Source organism: Hyaena hyaena, unplaced genomic scaffold (genome assembly GCF_003009895.1).
Source record: "Hyaena hyaena isolate Hyena2069 unplaced genomic scaffold, ASM300989v1 scaffold_276, whole genome shotgun sequence".
Lineage (NCBI taxonomy): Eukaryota > Metazoa > Chordata > Mammalia > Carnivora > Hyaenidae > Hyaena > Hyaena hyaena.
Window position 1 is genome coordinate 874,252 of NW_024080909.1, and position 20,052 is coordinate 894,303.

At 47.4% G+C, this 20,052-nt stretch overlaps 1 protein-coding gene across 6 annotated transcripts in view; it reads left to right on the plus strand.

The window, feature by feature from the left end:
* Positions 1-20,052, plus strand: part of CELF2 (CUGBP Elav-like family member 2) — a 308,661-nt gene that overhangs the window by 143,188 nt on the left and 145,421 nt on the right. For 4 of the 6 annotated variants that reach the window (XM_039246010.1, XM_039246011.1, XM_039246009.1 and 1 more), the window contains exon 2: positions 5,461-5,657. In XM_039246010.1, the coding sequence (XP_039101941.1) occupies positions 5,461-5,657 (197 nt within the window). Of the gene's footprint in view, positions 1-5,104; positions 5,289-5,460; positions 5,658-20,052 lie in introns of those variants that run through there. The other 2 variants (XM_039246013.1, XM_039246014.1) reach the window with 2 other exon arrangements.

A 20,052-nucleotide genomic window follows, 5' to 3' on the forward strand; every position in this document is an offset into this window, starting at 1 on the left:
ATAATATTTTTAGTATATCTCAACTCTACTTAGTTTTTTTTTTTTTTAAGTATATTTGCAGTTAGAGGTATTTAATTAGGGTTAACGTTAAAAATTGTTTCTCAGCTGCGCTAATTTCAGGTGTTTAGTAGCCGCTTGTCACTGTTGGCTACCATGTTGGATTGTCCAGTTATAGAGCATTTCCACCGCTGTCCAGAGTTGAGCAGTGCGGACACCGGACATTCAAAAAAAAAAAAAAAAGTGGATAAAAAGGATAGGAAAAGTAGGACTGTTTATAAACCCAGGGAAAGTTAGCTGTCTTGACATGAAACTTTTCCAAGACAAGGCATCCTTTTGTATTGTTTTGGGGTTAATCTATCTTCTGAAGGGGACATTTTATGTCTCTTTTTTTCCAGCACTAATACAAGTACTTGTAGCCACTTTTCATTTCTTACACCCATTTTGTAAGTTTGTTATTCTTCCTTTCCTACAGATTAAAGGAGACAGAATACAGAAAGTTGCTTTCCAAGCAACAAGATGAAAGGATAGAACTATCCATGGTTTTGTTACCATTCTCTGGAAGGAAACCTGCAATGCACTGGGCCATGTAAAAGCTTATTGTCTTGGAATTAGTAACAATAATATGTCGAATGAATTATTGCAATTTTTGTAATATTGTACTGCTTAGAGGAGTGTCAGAAGATTTTGCATATCCTTTGTTGATCTAGTTTTCTTTATGCAAAAATAGAGTAGGGAAGTAGGTCGGTGCCTGTGCTAAAAGCAAAAAGCAAGTACTCAAATTTTTTCCCCCAAACATCATTATATTTTCGTCTTGGCTCTGAGACTGATACCACCAGTGCCTGCTGGCTTGCTACTCTCTGGCTTATGGTCTAATTCCATATGGCATCTGTCCGAGAGGAGCCTTATATTTGGCTCATCGCCAATAGCAAACGCAGACTTGGCGTTCAGTGTCTTGTAGTTTGTAGGTGAGGTGCCAACAGAGATGTGTGTGGTTCTGTCGAGGGCCTGGGAGTGGCCACGGAGGCTTCAGGAAGCCTCACCCTAGAGCAACCCAGTTCATGGAAATACTAAGCAATGACAGGTGGCCTTCACATCTGTGTCCAGGCTCTGCAAACACCTCTTCTCAGGGGTGGGACATTGGAAAAGCCACTTTACCTCTGTGACTCTCAGTTGCGTCATTTCCAACACGGGGATGATAATGTCAGCTTTGTGAAGCTGTTTGAGATATTGTATGTCAAGTACCTGGCAGAGTTTTCTGGCTGAGAGTAGGCACCCCATAAACATTTGAATTTGCATCTAATTCCTGCATTATCCAGGTGTTGAGGATGGTCAGGGAATACATAGAAGTGAGCTAGTCTGATCTTCTAAGCCTGAAGTCAAATTCTAGAAAACAGAAGATCTTCCTGAGATTTGTGTTATCTGCTCCCATAATTACCCCTCTGTGAAGAGTACACCAGCTCTCCGTGGCCTCCGGCAAGTACCCCCGAAGGTTTAACTGTTGGACACATAATTTCTGGCTTCCCTAGAAATAGCAACGCGTTCAGCCTCATGAGGACAAAAGAAGTCAGTAAGCCTCTGCTAAGAATGAGCATCAGCCAGGAAGAAAGCCGAGAGTCCAAAGGAGGAGGACCTTAAGGGGCACATGGGTGGCTCAGTCAGCTGAGCTTCCAACTTCTGCTCAGGTCCTAATCTCGAGGTCTGTGAGTTTGAGCCTCGTGTTGGGCTCTGTGCTGACAGCTCGGAGCCTGCTTTGGATTCTGTGTCTCCCTCTCTCTCTGCCCCTCACACTCTGTCTCTCTCACTCACTCACTCTCTCTCAAAATAAGCAAATAAACGTTAAAAGAAAAAAGTCCAAACAAACAGAGGAGGAGGAGCTTGCATGCATTCAGACAAAGTTAACCAGTCTGTTGTGGTACCATTAGGATCTGGGCATGGGATTCAGCAACATGGGGTCAGTGGGGCTAGAACCACCTGTCCTGCACCCAAGCTTTTGATTGAGAAGCTCTGCTGTTGTGACGGTTTGTAGAATAACTAGTCGTTGTTAGATCGACTTCCGTGATGGTCATGCTCTTAGCATTTGATGGTAGTCATTGGAACAGTTGTTTGCAAAACGGCGAGTACTTGGGAAATGATGTGTACATATGGATGAGAGGGGTTCATGGATATGACCCTGTTGGGTATAGAGAGGGAGGGGATGTGGAGATGGAGACATTGTTAAGTGATGGAGAAAATGTGGCTTTTAACATAGTCTTCATGGATTGTCAAGTTCAACACTTGGCCCCCTTCTTTTCACAGATAGTAGAAAGGGTGTGTGTGTGTGTTTGTACTGCCTTTTATTCAGCAGTGTGATTCCCGGAACCCAGTAGGATTTGCCCTTGGCCTTGTCTGAGATTTACCCTGAGCTATTCACTCTCAGCCCAAGGGAGAGCTGACATAGTGTTTGGCCACATGATGGATTTAGAAAGATTTTGTGCTTCGAAGTCCATTGGGCCTAGGGTTGAATTCTCTTCTTACAATACATGAGCCAGTAATCTTGGGAAAGGAACTTACTTCTTAGATATTTGTGTCTAGAAAATAATACTTTCTGATAGGATTGTTACAAGGATTACAAAAATAATGAAAGCAAAGCACCGGGCACCATAGGAATTGTTTGAGTCTCTATTATGAAAAAAATTGGGGTGGAGAAGAAGGCTTGTAATGGTCACTCACTCCAGTATATCAAGTGCAAGCAAGAAGAGACTTAACAGCAGAAAAAGCTAACACTTCTTGACACTTACTGTGTGCCGTGTTCGGTAATGAACACCTGACTCTGAGATGGCGTCTGTTGCTCCCATTTTAGAGATGAAGAGTTTAAGGCCCAGACTGGCCCAGTTAGGAAGCGCTGGTGCCTGGATTGAGAGCCCAGGTCCTGAGCCCTGACAGCGCCCTGCCTCAGGATGATTAGAGGTCTGCAGGCATCTCTATAGGATGGATGATAGGAGAAGGGTTATAAATACATACTTACCGACATAAAGAGCAAAGGTATGGGGCCAAGCCCTCTTGTCCGCCTCCCTTCCTTTACGTGCCTCCATGAGTATTTTTCGAGGATGTGAAACTGGCCCCTCATTGGGAGGGCACTTAGGGAATGCTTGCTCTAGCCTAACTTCAGACATTAGGACTAATATCCCGGCACCCACCTCCTCCATTGCATTCACTGTGCTCTGTACAGATGAGATGCAACAGCCCTGTGTTTGGAACTTCCGTTCCCTGTTGGCTGAGACCTGTGGCAGTGCCTTCCTCTTTTGATCCTGGCTGACTGTCAGCAGCCGTAGCCACAGCCTTTCCTGTCCCAGAAATACGTCTTGCCACATTCTCCCTTCTCAAAGAGCTGTGAGCACCACATTCTGTTCTGCATGGGGCTTCACCACCTCCACCCAGCCAGAGGTGGGTTACAGTGCTCATGAATTCTCAAAGGGTGATTGGTGAAGGAGCATAGGTGCCCAAGAAAAGATAAGCGGTCAACCTCTACTAGAAAGAAGCATTCCATTGCACCTAGATTGCTGAAAGAAGACGTTGCGCTCAATATTTTATTCAGCACATTTTTTATAACAATAAGGTTGATTAGAGAAACCTCTAGAAGGGGTTCAAGTTAGTCTAATGGTTTATCTCGAGCATTAAAAAAAAAAATTAAGTGGTAAAATAGAGGGAATGAGAAGAAGTAGAAATTGAAGCCAGGACCCTAGTGAGGAGTATTTGCCATCATTTTCCTCTCGGGATTAAATTAGATTCAGGATTTCTGCTTTCCACAGGCTTTTTGTTTGTGTAGCCATCCGGGAGGGTCTTTTTTATCCAGGACTAGCCTAGGTCCACAGCAGATTTAAGGTGCTCTGGTGCTGCTGGACTGTTGGCTTTAACCTAATAAGAGCCCCCACTTGAGATCCTTGACTGTCTTCTAAATGATTACCCCCAAGCTACTCTGAAATGACACCTGCCATTTGCAGCGAAGTTTTAGCCCATGCGGCCCCTTTGTGGCCTTTCTGCCGCCTGGGCTGAGGGCTGGCGGATGGTCACAGACCTGGCCTTGCAGGTACCGTGTCTACTGGCTTTGCACTTGTCTGGGCGCATGTTATTTTCACAGGGTGAGATACTAAACCAAGAGCACGGTACTACAGATGAAGGCTGCTCAGAGCGTTCAGCCTTGTCACTTGGCAGAGTAGGTGGGTTTAGTGTGCTGGGCGGGTGGGGGCGGGAGGTGGATGAAAGAGGTAGGGGATTTTGCTTTACTATTTACTGCAGCTCAAACAGGGATCCGGATACAAAATGAATGCCTTCATCATCATATTACATGATGAGGACTTAGAATTGCAGAATTCTAAACAAGCATTCTCTCTTCCAAATGAGGGTTTTGGAAAACAGCATTAAAGAAGATTGATATGTAAAAGCTTATGGTCTTGCTCTTTGTATCAGCCCCAAATATTTACTGAAGCTAGGAGAAGAAAAGGCAGACTTTCCTCTTTTCTCTCCCAAACGTGTGATTGTTTAGAACTCAAGTGCAACATCTGGAAGTCAGATATACAGAGAGCAATTTATGGAGTGTGAAAGATTTGAAATATTCAGTGTCCTTTAGTGGGAACTCAACTTTCGAGGCTGCATTTTTCCCCCAGCACAAAGCAGGCATTTCTGAGATCTCCTTTGCCTCTCTGAATTAAACCCTTTGTGCCTGGATCCCATAAACAATGTGCTTTTTAAATGGGAGCCCCCTCCCCGCCCCGGCCCTTTTCTCCAGTGTGGGTAACCAATCAGCTGCGCCCAGCCGCATTGCTGGAGCACTTTCCATTCTGAGCAGCAACAACGTACTAATTTGATGCACACATGGATGCCTCGCACTCTGCAAATTCATCACCAGCATCTTGCATTAGTCATCTGACGGGCTGCCAAGTGTTTCATTTTCTTTTCATGTGACTTTATTATTACCACCTCTCTCGTCTCTTCCAAAAACCTCCAAAAGGCGGGGCGGGAGAGGGGTGGGGGCCGGCGAGGGGTGGAGGGGGAGAATCCAGCAGAAATCCAGCCCTGCCCTTCTTTGCACACGAGAGCCAATGTGGGGCTGATAGCGCTGCGGATGCGTTGGTGGCAGCCTTGCAGAGCGAGACCTGCACTTAACTTGCAGCTGCCTCGCGAGCCGGGCTTCAAGATGTCCACGCCCCGGGTGACAGCCGGCGGGGCGCTGCCCTGTGCTCGGGCGGCGATGCTGAACAGCAGCCTGCAGTGAGAGCCCGCAGCCGCCGCCGCCGCGGAGCAACCTAATGGTGCCTGGGCTTTGTTTTAGTTCATCAAATTTCTCCGACTCATTAGGCACTCTGCCCCGTGCTCCTCTTCCTCCTCCTTCCGCCTCCCCGCCCCCACCCCACCCCCATTTTTTTTTCTTCCTGTCCCTCACCGTGCAGCCCTAACTCTGGCTCCCGGTTCCCTTTTTGACAGTAACGGCACAGCCAACAAGATGAACGGCGCTTTGGATCACTCAGACCAGCCAGACCCAGATGCCATTAAGATGTTTGTCGGACAGATTCCCCGGTCCTGGTCGGAAAAGGAGCTGAAAGAACTTTTTGAGCCTTACGGAGCCGTCTACCAGATCAACGTCCTCCGGGACCGAAGTCAGAACCCTCCCCAGAGTAAAGGTACAGACCGCGGGGAACGCACGCGGTGGGGAGGGCGCATGGCGCGCGGGGGGCAGGGTGCACGGTCAGGGGCCCCCGGGGGCGTGCATGGGGCCCGCGGGGCTGCCCTGCGCCCCCCGCGGGAGGGAGGACCGCGAAGGGGAGCAAGCCGCGGCGCCGCCCGGTGCTCCGGCCAGCCGGGCTCCTCCCCGCGCCCGCACCCGCGCCCCCGCCCGCCGGACAGGTGGACGGAGCCCGCCCGGGACGCGGGAGGGAGGAGCGGCGGGCGGGAGGGAGGAGCGGCGGGAGCCCGCGGCCGCGCCTCGGTGCAGGCGCGTGATGGCTCTCCCGAGGTCACTTTCTAGGCTTCTCTCGGGTGGAGCAGCTGCCTCTCTAAGGAACCGTGTCTCTGAGCCTCGCATTTCCCAAGCTAACTCTTTCCACCCGTGCCTCCCCATTATTGCCCGAGCGGTTACAATTGCATTTTACTTTTCCGTAGCCTGCGGGGACCCTGAAATGCCTTCTGAACCGTTAGTGTGCTAACGGTATTCCTGGTATCAGGAATAAAGGGCACACTTTTGAGAGGGACATCAGTTCTTGAGGTTTAAATGGGGATCCTTAAGTGAAATGTGCCTTTTCAGGCGGGAAGAAGCACCCTAGTGGCCTGAAATAGTTAGCACACCTTAAAATTGCTTGTGGTTTACGCCCTTACCAGTGGTAGGATTCAAGTGTACAACCTGCTGGTTTTTACTGCCTCCATTTTAAGGCAGGGGTGATGGGGGGGAGGGGGAGGGCCCAGTTATTAAAATAGAGAGCAGAAACCTCTTCACGGGGTGGTGGGAGCTTCTGTGTTTTGGAGTCATCCTCTGTAAGCTTCATGCAAACTAAATTTAAAATATCTTCTCTGCTGCTCCCTTTAGGTCTTTGTCGATGTTTCAGCCTTGCTTAGTATTTCTGTTCTTTCTGTTTTTGATTTATTGGGCTGTCTAACCAGGGCCCCCCGTCTTTCAGGGGATCTTGCACTTCCTTTTTCTCTGCACCTCGGAATTTCTGTCTGCCCTATTAATTGGTTTCTGTGTCGCCTCTCATGAGAGCTCCTGCAAACTCATCGTGTGGCTTGTATGTATACTTCAGTTGAACCCATGCATGTTAGCACACACTTTTCTCTTTCTTACTGTCGAGGTGAAGGGCTAGGACTAAATAATCGTTAAGACTGATGCTCTGTGACTCTTAGAAATGCCGGGCTGTCTCTTGTTGTCTATGGTTGCTGAGATCTGAGCGCACATTTGGAAACCTTTGAAAGAATGTGAAAGCCCATACTCACTTTATAAGGCCGAGCAGACATGCCTTCAGATTAGGTTCATAAGACTCCGTTCTCAGTCTCAGGCCATGTAACACCAAGAATGTTTTCAAAATAACTTAGGGGAATTTTGTCACCACAAATTTGATTGTCCCATAATTAAAAAATATATATATATATCTGAAAATCGGTAGGAGTAAGACATCACAAATTGGGGCAATGTTGAGATGTTTGTGGATCATATTGCATTAATTTGTGTAGTATCCTACTGAGGACCAGTACAGTGCAACAGACTAGAGCCAGAGAGTCACCAGAAAGGCCATCCCACCATCTAGAATAGCACTCATGGAAAACGAGGCCGGGGCAGCAAACCAGGAGTGCAGCAAGCATGAGTTCAACCTTGTCCAGGAAAACGTGCCTCCAGATTTCAGTGCTCAGTATTTTTCAGAACGACCTTTGACATAGTGATCAAAGCCCGTTTATTATTGCTTGAATACTTGGGTTTTAGCTTTCACACATGTCTTGCCTTAGCCAGAAAGATCCTTCTTTCAGTCAAGAAAGTGTGCATGGTCTGGTTCTACCATTTTCTCTCTCATCCCCAGTGTTCCTCTGAGCACTGTCCTTACCAGGCTACATTTGAGACTATACATTTTGTTAACTTCATTCACTGAGTCTTGTAACGAAATCCCTTTAAATAGTTTAAGCCCAGAGTCTTGGAGGGGCAAGGAGGCCCCATGAAGGAGTGAACTTCTTTGAGCACAAGCGCTCTGCACCAGGCCCTATTTTAGGATTTCTTCCATTTCGTTCTTGCCAAAATCCTGAAAGTAGTTGCTCTTCGTCACATTTTACAGATGAGAACATTGAGGCTCTGTGAAAAAAGTTGAGAAACATAGCCCAGTTGACCCAGCTAGTCAGTGGCAGAGTAGGAATTGAGGCGTAGCCCGTCTTCATGTGCTCTCCCTCCGTGTGCTCACTTCACTCGGATGAGGCCTCAAACCAACCTCATTCTGTTCCGTTTCGGGGTGTGGGCCAGGGACGTTCTCCTTTATCTAAATGCTCCCCGAATGAAAGGAAGGAATCCTGCCCTTCACAAGCAAGGTTGATTTGGTTCCTGCCTTTGTTTATTTAGTTTGGACACTCATGGGTTTAGATTGTACATCATTCCCACTCGTAGTATCATGGGATAGAAGTTACAGATGAAATCATTCAAATCTTACCTTTGGAAATATAGGTCAATTCCCATTACTGTGAACTCCAAATCTCACATCAAATATTGCTTGAAGTACATGGACTGTCAGCCAAAGCTTGAAAGGATTTTTGTTACACAGATTTTTCTGTTGTAACGGTATTTGTTGTGATGGGATTTGAGCTGCATGATGACATTCCCCTCAGAGGATTACAGCCCTTGGCCACGCACACACAGAGCACAGCTACCACTCCTCTTCCGCCGAGCCCATGTGCTCCATACGGTATTTTCTGGTACATGCATACAGTAGGACCTCACATTTACATTGGTCCTGACTTTTGTCAGCAGAGTGTAGTCATCGTGTGTTCCCAGGGCTGATGTCACATCCTCAGAAAACAGAATTTTGGATGCTCTCTCTGAACACGGTCTAAATGATCTAAGTAGGGCTTTTGGGGTGGCCTTGATTCATTGCCTCAATGACCTCAATAGTTCTAAGGACAGAGACAAAACCAGGTTATTCCCTAATCCAAGTGAATTAGATTTTTCTCTCACCTTGCACCTGATGTTCTGTTTAAGTCTCAAGTAATAAAAACTTTGTTCTTTTTTTTTTTTTTTTTTAATCATCCTTTAAGAATTAGAGCCTGAGCTGTCCGTGCCTTCTCCCTGGTAGTGTACGTGTTGACTAGGCAGAGTCCACAACTCTGGGAAAGCCGGCTGTCGTACCTACTAGGACTCGTGGAGAAGATGTTTTATTCAGCAGTTATCAGTCAAGTCTATGGGTGGTGAGAAATACCACCTAGTAGTTAAGGGCATTGGTTTTGAAGTCAGACAAGCCCCTAAATTCAGTTTCTGGCTCTACCACTTCCTGGGTGTTGGCCTTTTCTCATGTTTCTAAATCTCGTCTGAGGGTAGACTGTCCAGTAGGGTTGCTCAGATGAAGGTACATGCTTTCCCAGAGCTGGGACATGGTAGAAGCATGTGTGCTGAGGGTTACCCTTATAATTGTTATTGTCCTCACCGTCCCCAAGAACTCGAAATCTAATAGCGACAGTGAGGCCGGTGCACAGGTAACAGTCATGTTGAAGAGCATGGGATAAAAGCAAGAAGGAGAGGAGCATATTTGAACTCTGGAAGTCTGGTGTGGGGTGTGGGGGGTGATGAGTGATGGGCAAATCCTGAAAAAGAAAACTAGGATTTCAGTTAAGTAAGGCCCGTGTTGAACACTGCAAGTGCATGGACTGGCCTGATCGCAGGTGTGGGGGTGAAAAATGCGGGCCAGGTCCTGGGCACTGTGAGTCCTACCAGAACTTGAGAGAAACATGAAGCATATGAAGTGAAATGGAAGAGCGGGGAGGTCACGACATCTGGAAATAGAAGCTTAGAGCCAGCTCTCAGAAGGCCTTAATTCTCAGGCTAAAATACTAGAATTTTATTGCCTAGACAGTTGAGGGTCAGTGAAGGCTTTGTCAGCACGGGGAACAGAGGAGAGGCCAGGAAGCTGGTGTAGTGTGTCGGCTGAAGCACATGGGGCCTGAGTAGAGACGCTAATGGCTGTGGCCATGGAGAAGGGGGTCCCGAGTGACACAGCCGTGAGAATGTTGGAAAGAAGGGGGCTTGATAACTGAATCGAGGTGGGGACGACCAGGAGGACTTTGGTCTCACTAGGAGAAGTGGAAAAGCAGTCAGCAGGGAAGGGACAGGAAGGAGAGGAATATGGAGTCCAGGTTGGATTGTGTTGAGTCTGAGGTGTCACAGAAGAGTCGAGAAGATGGGTGTGGGCCAAGGAAAGCCACCGACGTGGGTGTCTGGGAGGCCGTGAGAGCATTTGAGAAGGGTGGTGGCCGCAGACTGTGGGTTTAGATGTGGGGCTGTGAGTAGCAGCCGCCCTTCCTAGGAGTCTGGCCATTTTTGTGTTCAGCACAGGATGAGGAGGTGAAGCCAAAGGACACACTGAAAGCATCAGGAAGACAGGATCAGAGTCTTTGAGGAGATCAGGAGCAGCTGAAGAACACACGAGAAAGGGGACAAGGGGACCTCATCTGAGGTGGCAGGGCAGTTAAAGGAAGTAACAACAGATCAAATTTGAGTCTAATGGAGGGAAGCAGACAGCACCAATGCCCTCAGTCTTCTCCGTAGACAGCCCGTTCCTGAGGGGGCTGGTGGAGTAGAAGACAGAAGGAAACAAAAAAGGTTTAAAACGACGGCCTTGGAAAATCTGGAGAGATTTTGGGAGAGATCTCTGAGAGAAGAGCAGGGTTGCTGAAGAGCTGGGAGACTCTCCTCACACCAGGATTGTGTGGCTCTTGAGAGCAGGGCGCTGAGGGTTGTGGTTGTGTGAGCGAGCAGAGAGGCGGAATCACTTGTTGCTGGAGAGGGTCACGAAAGGTGTTGGGTGTGTCAGAATGTTCTCTGAGACCTAAGATAGGGAAGCTGGTAAAGGCAGAGGGTTGGCCTCTGGCCTCGGGTTGGCCATTGGGAAGGGTGTATGTGGACGACGTGGCAAGTGCAGGAGTGGTGTTGACGGAGCCTCCGCTCCCCCAGAGCCTCCGCATGTTGGTAAACTGGGTTCCTTGGATCATTGCTTTCCTGATATTTCTGTTATTGTCAAAATTATAACCCAGGCCCATAGCACCCTGAAAAAGCCTACTGCGTGATGAAGGCTAGTTACATTTTTCTAAGTTCAGGTGTTAAATAGTATTAGTTAATGATGTTAAGTTAAATGCTTGTTGTTCTGATTTTACAGGAAGAAAAACTGAGGGGTCTATGCTAAGTAACTAGAAGGAAACCATTGAACATTTGAAAGTAGAGGATCAAACCAAGCCCTGGGCCCTAACCTAATGCCTCAGTGGTCACATTTCTCTCCCTCTTCTCCCTCCCCCCTCCTCTCTCCCTCCCTCCCTCCCCACCCCTGTGAATTCTCAGCCAAATGAGAGCTAGAAACGGGAAGTGGCTTGTGTAGACTATCTCTAAGTGCCACAGGCCTGAAGAACAAAACTTCCTTTTTTCTTGAAATGTGCTCCAGGGTCAGGTCATGGTAGAGCTTCTCTGCAGCTGTGGCTCCTCCAATCCTAGAGCCCAGAATATTCCGGGTGGAACAAAAAGCAAATTGAAGGCGCCTCTGAGAAGAGCTACTACATTTCAGAAGAGCAGTTCTTGTAGTGGCTGTGGTGCTGGTGCCATTTCGTCGTCTTGGTGGTCTGGCCACAGTGGCGGGTGGCCCACATGGCGGCTGACTCGACCCTCATCCCCTCCTGTTCAGTCTTTGACTATGACACTCTTAGTCACTCCTTCCCTTCTGAAAGCCCCTACTTCGGTCTGCAGGAATTCATTAATAAAATCTAAACTGGTCCTAATCCCTAGGAGAAGGGTGCCAGGCACCAGGACCTAATGTTACCCATTTCAGACTTTGATGAGAGGAAGCCTTGTGTCTAGAACATTCTCCCATGATAGGTTGAAAGGAGAGCAAGCCCCAGGGCTTACAAGATACTTAATGCTATTTTATTCTCTCCAGCTTGTTCAGAGAATGTGTTTCAGTGTCTTTAGCCCTAAGACAGCGGTGTCACCTACCAGGGTTTGCGTAGTCCCTGAGAGCACAATTGCGCATGCTGCCGGAAGAGGCTGAAGAGAGGTGCCACCTTACTGACCTGTAATCTTTAAAATGTGAAAGGCTTGCAGAGAACACCTTTCACCTTTGACCTTTTTATTAAAGGAACCCCATTGGAGGACTCGGGTGGGAGCATTTTCGTGTCTCATGCCTTTCCTTTCTTCCTCAAAGAACTCTTGTCACAAGCTTCCCTTAAGTAACAGGAATGGACGTGGAACGGTTTATTGAAGTGATGGGCATCTCGAAATCCATAATTGAGAAAGAATTCAGAACGCAGGAAGATGAGCCAATTTTACATTTCAGCGCACACACTGGGGATAGGATTTCTGCCCTCCATCTCTTGGAAATGAGGGCTGCTGCCCTAGATTTTCTGGGACAGCCCCAGTTTTGATAGTGCTGTCTCAGTGGCCCACAGGAAGGATCTCTCATCCTGAATTAATTTTACGTTAACAGAAATCACTGTGTAACTTCCTGTGACATCTTTTCATTGTTGGCTGACTGAGTCCTAAAGGATAAATTTAAAACACAGTCAGAATTTTTATATTCATGCAGGCAGGGATCCTTATCACATCCCTGGGAGAGGTGGGCTCATTAGTTTTATCATATGGCTGTGTTAAAGATTTCACAATTCAGGTTTTTAATGGAGTTTTAAACTATTTTGACTTAAACAGACTGCACCCCCAGCACTGATTGAGATAAATTAATGTTCAGTTAGCCTCCATTAAGTTAGAGTGAGAAGGAATCCCTTTAAATGCCCCCTACTCCAGTGCTGAGACTGGACTGTGCTGGTCCAGCCCGGCTCTGAATTTCTGTTGCTTATATCAAAGGGTAGCTTCTCCCCTGGCAGATAATATCTGTCCTGGGCATGTTTTGATCCTTATATCTCTGGAGAGAAAAAGAGGAAGAAATGTAAAGAGGGAGACACACTGGACACACGGAGCCAATATCAAAGAAGAAAATCAATTACTTAAGGCTGCTTCTGACCATTTTGTTTTCTCCTCCTCTGTATGGAACATCAGCTGGTCCCCAGCCGACTTGTCCCTGTTAGATATGCCTTTCTGGAATTAACATAGCAAGAGAATAAAGAAAACAGGATCTGGATGAAAGGAGAATGGATATTTAGGGGTAGAAATTTACATGAGAAGTAAACCCAGGGCCTCATGGCTTACATCTGTTAGGATCCCTCCAACACATGTTTACAGGTTGACTGAAACAGCTAAATTTAGATGATCTCACAATTTGCAAATTGAGTACATTTATAGTTTGCCTGCCCGGAGGTCTTACTTGCCTTTTTATTTGCCCCCCCCCCCCCCCCCCCCCAGTGAGATTTGTCCCATCAGTTACACAAGTGGATCACCCTGGTTTACCACAGCTCGGGTCATTATGAAACTGGTCTTTGGAAACGAGAAGTCCAGTTTCCCAGGCAGAAGGAGAGTGCTCTCCATTGGCTAGAGCTGCTAGTCACTCTGACACGCATGTGCGTGGCCTTGGAGTTGGCGCGACATAGCATGACCTGCCCTCTCTTACTCACTCCCACTCCAGAGACCCCAGACGATCAGGCAATCAGGTCGAAAGGTTTGCTCTTTTCCTTCTTCAAGCTTTGCTTCTAATTGACACTTACTGTTCACCGTAGAGAAGTTAGATTTTAGAAGCGTGTTGAATGCTAGTGTTAAAAATATAAAGTCATTACATACCTTGTGAGAAAATTTCTTGTCGTTAATGATTCCAACCATGATGAAATGTACCATGCTCTTAGCACAACGATATCCTTTTTCTTGTGTTCATGGATTCTTAAAAGACTGAATTTCCTCTTGGACATATGGCCCCAGATGCTAACAAGATTGAGGCATGAGGTCTTGTGTTCTTTGTTCCTTGTCCAAACTTCACTGATCCCGAGATCATCCATTCACATGCTTTCTTTTCCAATATTGGCTAGCTAGCCCAAACCTCTTACAAGACCCTCTCTCCCTTCAGACTTAAGCATGCCAGGATGTGCCATTATGAATAAATGCACGACAATCATATGACCTTCAAAACCACTGGAAACTCAAAAGGGATGGAAAGAGAATTGGTCAAATGGGAAAAAATAGAAGCTAGGCTAAAATAATAGGATTTAGCAACAGATTGACTCGGGTTTTTATATTCTGGTAACGGAAATGACAGATGATAGTACGTTGGCTTTTCAAGATACCTGGTCAAGAGAATTGGAAATGTTCTGACCCCTAGTGTGAAATTCAGTGGAAAATCAGACATTAGGTACCTCAGTGATACATTAAGTATCACACTAGAGGAATTCACAGTGAACTAGACCAATTATACATATAAAAGAATTAGGGTCTTCTGGTGTCTTGAGTGTATTTTCCAATCTGCACACACACGGTGGAAAGGGGAACACAGAATAAAGGCACACGGGGAATGATGGATTGTGAGGTACATGGACTTCTCCCGGCCTCTTTTCCGCTGAGTCACATAGATAGACACGTAGGTAGCAGCACAGAAGCAGGTTTTGCTGTAGAGGGAAAAGAGAGCTGGTTCACTGAACTGGGCCAGGTTATAATGGTAAAAACTAATGGGTCTGGGAGAATGAGGATGGCAATTGAGACACCACAGGAATAGCTATTGGGATCAATATTTTTTCACTCTCTATGTAAATTACTGAGAAAGATGCCCCGAATCCAGTTCTACGTTCTGGCATTAATTCAGATTGGAGAAACCTGGTTGGAGAAACCTACTTTGGACTGTGATCAGTTTGAAGAATAAAGAAATGTAATTTCTCTATTTCCATTAGAGGGGTCATAAATTGGCGTCAGAGAGAAAAATTGAAGGATCAAGAGTGAGTATCCACTCATCACACTCTTTAATTGTCCCAGAATCTGATCATTATAAAATATTCTGGGGTATGTTAAGGCCTCAAGTCTGTGGAAGATGAGACCTGAAGCAGAACGTCTTTGGCTCAAGACCTGCCTCCCCATGGTAGCCTCCAGTGTCATTTGGAGTGTTCAGAGTCTCTTGCCAGCTGGGCCCATCAATTGCTGTTCCTTTGTTGACTTCTCTTTAGTTTTAGGTGGGAAAAATAAAATTGCTTTATAAATTCCTATGGCTAATAGAAACTGCATCAGAGACCCGTAGAGGGGCATCATGATATGGAGGGTGAGGGACGTGAGAAACAACGCCTTCAACAACTTCATGGTCAAAATGGCCCCTGAATGCTAAACGTTACGAATGAAGATAGCAGACCCCAAGTGATAAGGAACAGGTAATCCACCACTTTGGACAAAGAGCTTTTTCACTCCTATATAGGCCAATGTGCCCACTATCAGGAAGTGTTATTGAAGATGCATCAAGGAGATGGAAGCCTTCCAAAGGAGAACACATGAATCACCGAGGTCTGGGAAGGTTAGCCCATATGGAAAGGTCCAGGAGGTTAACTTAAAAGGCCTGAGAGCATTGAGTCACAAAAATGAAAAGGGAAGAAGGCTGCAGCAAAACATAAAAAGAGGGATTGTGTTTGGGGGGGAAAAAAAAAAAAGAAAGAAAAAAATATGATTGAAGTTTTGAAGATGCGAAAGTGCAGAGTGAGGCTATATATAGATAAGCTCTTTCAATTAATACTAAACCCCTGGATTCTGCTGCTCGGACTGAAAATGTTGGCACAGCAGCAAAGTGTAGAGTTTGAGCCAAACTTTGACACAGAAGAGGTGATGAACTTAGAACATGATGAAAGTTACAGAGACGGGGAGCCCGCTAACTCACAGCCCCCGGGAGCGGACCTCTGGCCAGCGCTCTCCTGAGGCTTCATGCCTGGCTCTTTTTGTAGCAGGGATTTGGGGCCTTAAAAAGCCCTGGGTCCTTTTTCATGTAGAAGAGAAAAGGTAAAAGACATGGCCCAGAAAGCTAACAAGGTGTTTACCTAAGTACCACCGTGCGGCCATAAACACTTATTGGTGCCTACTGTGTGCAAGGTCCTCTACTTAGTGCTAGGAATATACATATAAATACAAAGAACGGGCCATGTTGCTGGCCCCAGAAGGAGAGAAGGAATCAGTCAGGATTAAAGACACGATGGCCATCCGTTGTGTGGAAATGTGGAGTCAGCTTGGGGTGAAGCAGTGTCCGTTGTGTGCGTGGGTCCATGGTTTCTTTTGGAAAGTACCCTGAGGTGGCCCTGTACAGTCCTGTGCTGTTCACAAACTAAAGGCAAAGTGAGAGAGTTATGGGAAGCCAGAGTCAGGTGAGAGGAGTCTGATGTTTGGCTTCCAGCCACGCGCCTCTCTTTCCCCTTCGTCTTCATCTTTAGTTTCCTTCCTTCTTTCTCCTCCCTGTAGGGAGTTGAGGACCAGAAGAGGCTCAAGTTTTCACTAAAACCTTCCAGAGCGCTCTCCATAAAATGCAGGGGCGTGCAGTTTGCTGCCCTCGCAAAGCATCACGCCGACGTGGGCGATGCATCAGCAGGCCTTCGGTACCCTCACCCCGTGTACCGCCCTTCAGAACAACACTTGGCCCTACCTGGATCTGCATCCGGGTGATACAAGAGAGACACGAACAGCCTTATCCTCCCTAGGACGTGTGTGTGTACTTGTGTTTGCACACATACACGACACACATGCTCATTTTAAGCTTTGTGGTGACGCGAAGTTAATTTCTTTGAATGCCATTTCTTTAAATGAGTGTGTTAGTGCCTACACAGCAGACCTCCGAGGAGTAAATTATTCATAGAATATTGAACATAAATGGCCTTGTACAGTGCCTGGTATATGGTGGGATGCGAATAAAGGATAGTAAATAGTGTCGGGTAGGTCGAGTATAAGAAAATAGGGATGGAAGAAAACAGTCACAGCATCCAGATTTTGTAAGTTCTGTGTATTAGGAAGGTGGTTTTTTGTTTTTTTTTTTAATTTTTGGTGCAGAGAAAGCTAATGTTCTTTCTCAACTAGTTTGCTAGAAAACATTATGCATGATTTAAATCGACATTTTATGTGGAAAGAGAAGGACATGGTAGAAGGAGGGAGTGTGGGCTTCTCAGTAAAAACCAGTGATCTCTGGGGAGAGCTTATAAATGTTGGCAAAACAAATATTTGAAACTATAGAAGGCCTCCTATAGATTCCAAACCTAAGTAATTATTCAGAATTCTTGCTCTCATGTCCTGGCCTCGAGGACAACAGGCTCTTTGAGAATAATTGTGTCTGATTATCTTGGTTTGGCCCAAATTTCCACGGACTTTGGATAATGACTGTAGGCCTTACGTCATATCGCTCAGCACATTGGACTGTGTTTGATGCTGAGACACATTGTAGTAATTGACACCAGCGTAGTGCAGAGTTAATGCAACCCAGTAGAGTGGTAAAACTCCTATGTTTCACTGCCTGGGTTGTTTCTTCAAGATTCTCCTTTGGGATGCCTGGCTGGCTCAGTCAGTTAAGCGTCCAACTTCAGCTCGGGTCATGATCTCACGGTTCATGAGTTTGAACCGTACATCGGACTCTGCTCAGACAGCTCAGAGCCTGGAGCCTGCTTCGGATTCTGTCTCCCCCTCTCTCTGCCCCTTCACCACTCCCACTCTGTCTCTCTCTCTCTCTCTCTCTCTCTCTCTCTCTCAAAAATAACAAACATTAAAAAAGATTCTCCTTCAAGCCAGGTGAGCTGGGTTTGTTTAGCTGAGTGTTTGGTTTTTGTTTGTTTACATTTGTGTGTGTGAATATTTTGTAAAGAACTTGGGGCTACTCAAAGACCACGTGAACCAAACTGTTCACGTATGTTGAGAAAAATCATCGAAGAGCACTGCCTAATCTGTGCATTCCTGCTGTGCTAGAGACCTGTCTCCTTCCCACCTCCCACTTCCGTTAGGCTGGTCAGGGTGGAGGGCGAACAGATCAGCTTCGTCTCACTCTTCAGATTAAATCATCAACGTCAACGGCAAAAAAGCAAGTAGAGCTTTCGTTTCTTAAGTCCTCCATAAGATGTTCATGAGCTGTCTTAGCTGTCCAGGCGGTTCGACTTTTGGAGATGAAGGACCACTGTTTTTGCCCTTTATCTTTAGGATTCAGCCGTAACCTGTTCATTTGGGGGAGGGGGGTGAGAATGCTGATGATTAGCCCCAGAAAGGTTGAAGAAGGCCCTTTCTCTCCCTGCCCTGCCCCGAAAGGCCTCCTAAGGACCGGGGTGGAGGCTGGCCAGAGTGTCCTAGGCAGTTGGGATCTCTGTCAGTCCCTGAGGGAGGGCCATATACTCTGGGGATGGTCCCAGGGGACCCCAGCCACTGTGGGCTCCATAAGCCAAAACCTAGTTTTGGAAAACGTTGCTTCTCAGGAGGGTGTGTGAGAAGTGTTTTTGAGGTGTTTTCTTGGGGGTTAAACGGGTCCCTGAGCATGCAGCCACCTTCCCGACGCTCCCGCCTACACTACCTGCCCTCACCCCCGCCCCGCTTCCGCCCTGCGGAACCAGGAAGTGCCACGTCCGTGCCGGGGCCTCTCTCCTCCCTGCCAAGCCCGCTGCTGAGTGCGGGGCTCCCTTTGTGAAGTGGACATCTGTCTAATGGGAACTGGACTGTGACCACCGGTTCATTTTACACGGGCCCCCGTACAGCTGCCAGATGGTGGCGGGGCTCGGCTGTGTTGCAAGCCCGGGGGGGCGGTGTGCCACCCTCGAGGTGGGAAACGAGGGCCCGGGCCACAGAGCCTGCATCCCCACCGAGGCAGTGCCTCTGGGAGCCTGGGCTCGGCTCCAATCTCTCTGAAGGAGGACTTAAGAAAAGGTAATGAATAAATTAGAGCCACATTTTTAAAAATCAGGTCTTTAGGGTTTTCCTCGCTACCCTGTTGTTCGCTAATCTGTACTTAGAAGAACAGTTCTTAAGTGGGACACGTCAGGCTCACTCGCCACAGATCAAACTCGAAGGCACGCACACCCTGACAGCTTCGGGGCGACAGGAAGAGTGTGCGTCCGATGGCAGAGCTGGCCCGTTGCACCTGGCCCGCTGCGTCGTTGGGGGCCCGGCCTCCTCTCAGCACCCTGGGGCCCAGAGGGAGGCCCGCCTCTCCGTGGCCCGCTGGCCGCCTGCCTGAGCTGCAGAGCCGGGAGCATTTGTGAAGTTATTGGTCGGCCTGCCCTGGCAACACGAAGTGCTGTGTTGACACATAGACCATTCCATGTTCGCGACAAAAACGCTTTATTTTTAGAACACTTCAAAGTGAGGAAACCGTTAAGCCCTATCACATCCTCCCTCACCCTCCAGCCACTTCCCCCCCACTTTCCCCCACTGCCCCCGGCAGACCCACCCCCATTTTATAAAAGAGGAACCTCAGACAGGAGATTAAGGGATGTTTTGAGCCAGGCTGGTAATGCCGGGGAAAATTGCTGATCTGGTCTTAAAATCTAACACATCCTTCGGAGTAATTTGTATAATGCTGCCGCTTCTTTTACCTAGACCATGTGGGTTCCGTATGACCTCCCATCTAAGCCTTCATATTGGATGGGGAGTTCAAAAGACAATTTAGTCTCCCATTTACTTTCCTGGCATTCATTCAAATAAAAATAGACACATAATACTACTCCGTATAAATCAAAGCCCCAGGCACACTTTGAAAATCTTTGAGAATGCACAGTACTTATTTTCATAAGTATCTTTCAGGCAACTCGCTTAACTTTGCTCGTTAGAAGTCTGTGTCTTTTCTTTAATCCCTGGAGCTGCAGTGCATGGTTCAGTGCCGGGCATGAAATGGTCACTCAAGGGGCGCCTGGGTGGCTCGGTTGGGCATCCAACTTCGGCTCAGGTCGTGATCTTGCAGTCCATGAGTTCAAGCCCCGTGTTGGGCCCTGTGCTGACAGCTCAGAGCCTGGAGCCTGCTTCAGATTCTGTGTCTCCCCCTCTTTCTGCCCCTCCCCTGCTCATGCTCTCTCGCGCGTGCACTCTCTCGCTCGCTCACTCTCGTAAAAAAAAAAGATTAAGAAAAAAAATTTGAGAAATGGTCACTCATAATTAGCTGCAGACTGAGTGAGGTGAACACTTCATCTGTCCTGTCCAGTGTCACCTTAGCCCATTTTTACAGAGGTACTTCTGGGAAGCGGAGAGAGGCTCCTATTCTTTCCTAGAATATGTCTCGTGAGCCCTGTGTGCTAGGCAGTGTGCAGTGCAGTGGCCTGGGCATGCGGGGACAGAAGGTGTGGCCCACGTCCACGGGGTGCTCAGAGTGTGTTGGGGGAAGGACGGAGTGCCCACGAGTACACTGTTCTGAAACAGGAATCATTCACCCTGGTCCTAGGGGTGACTGTCCCCCAAGGTCACCTCTGTCAGCACCCCTAAATACACAGGGCTGAGGTGTCCCTTGC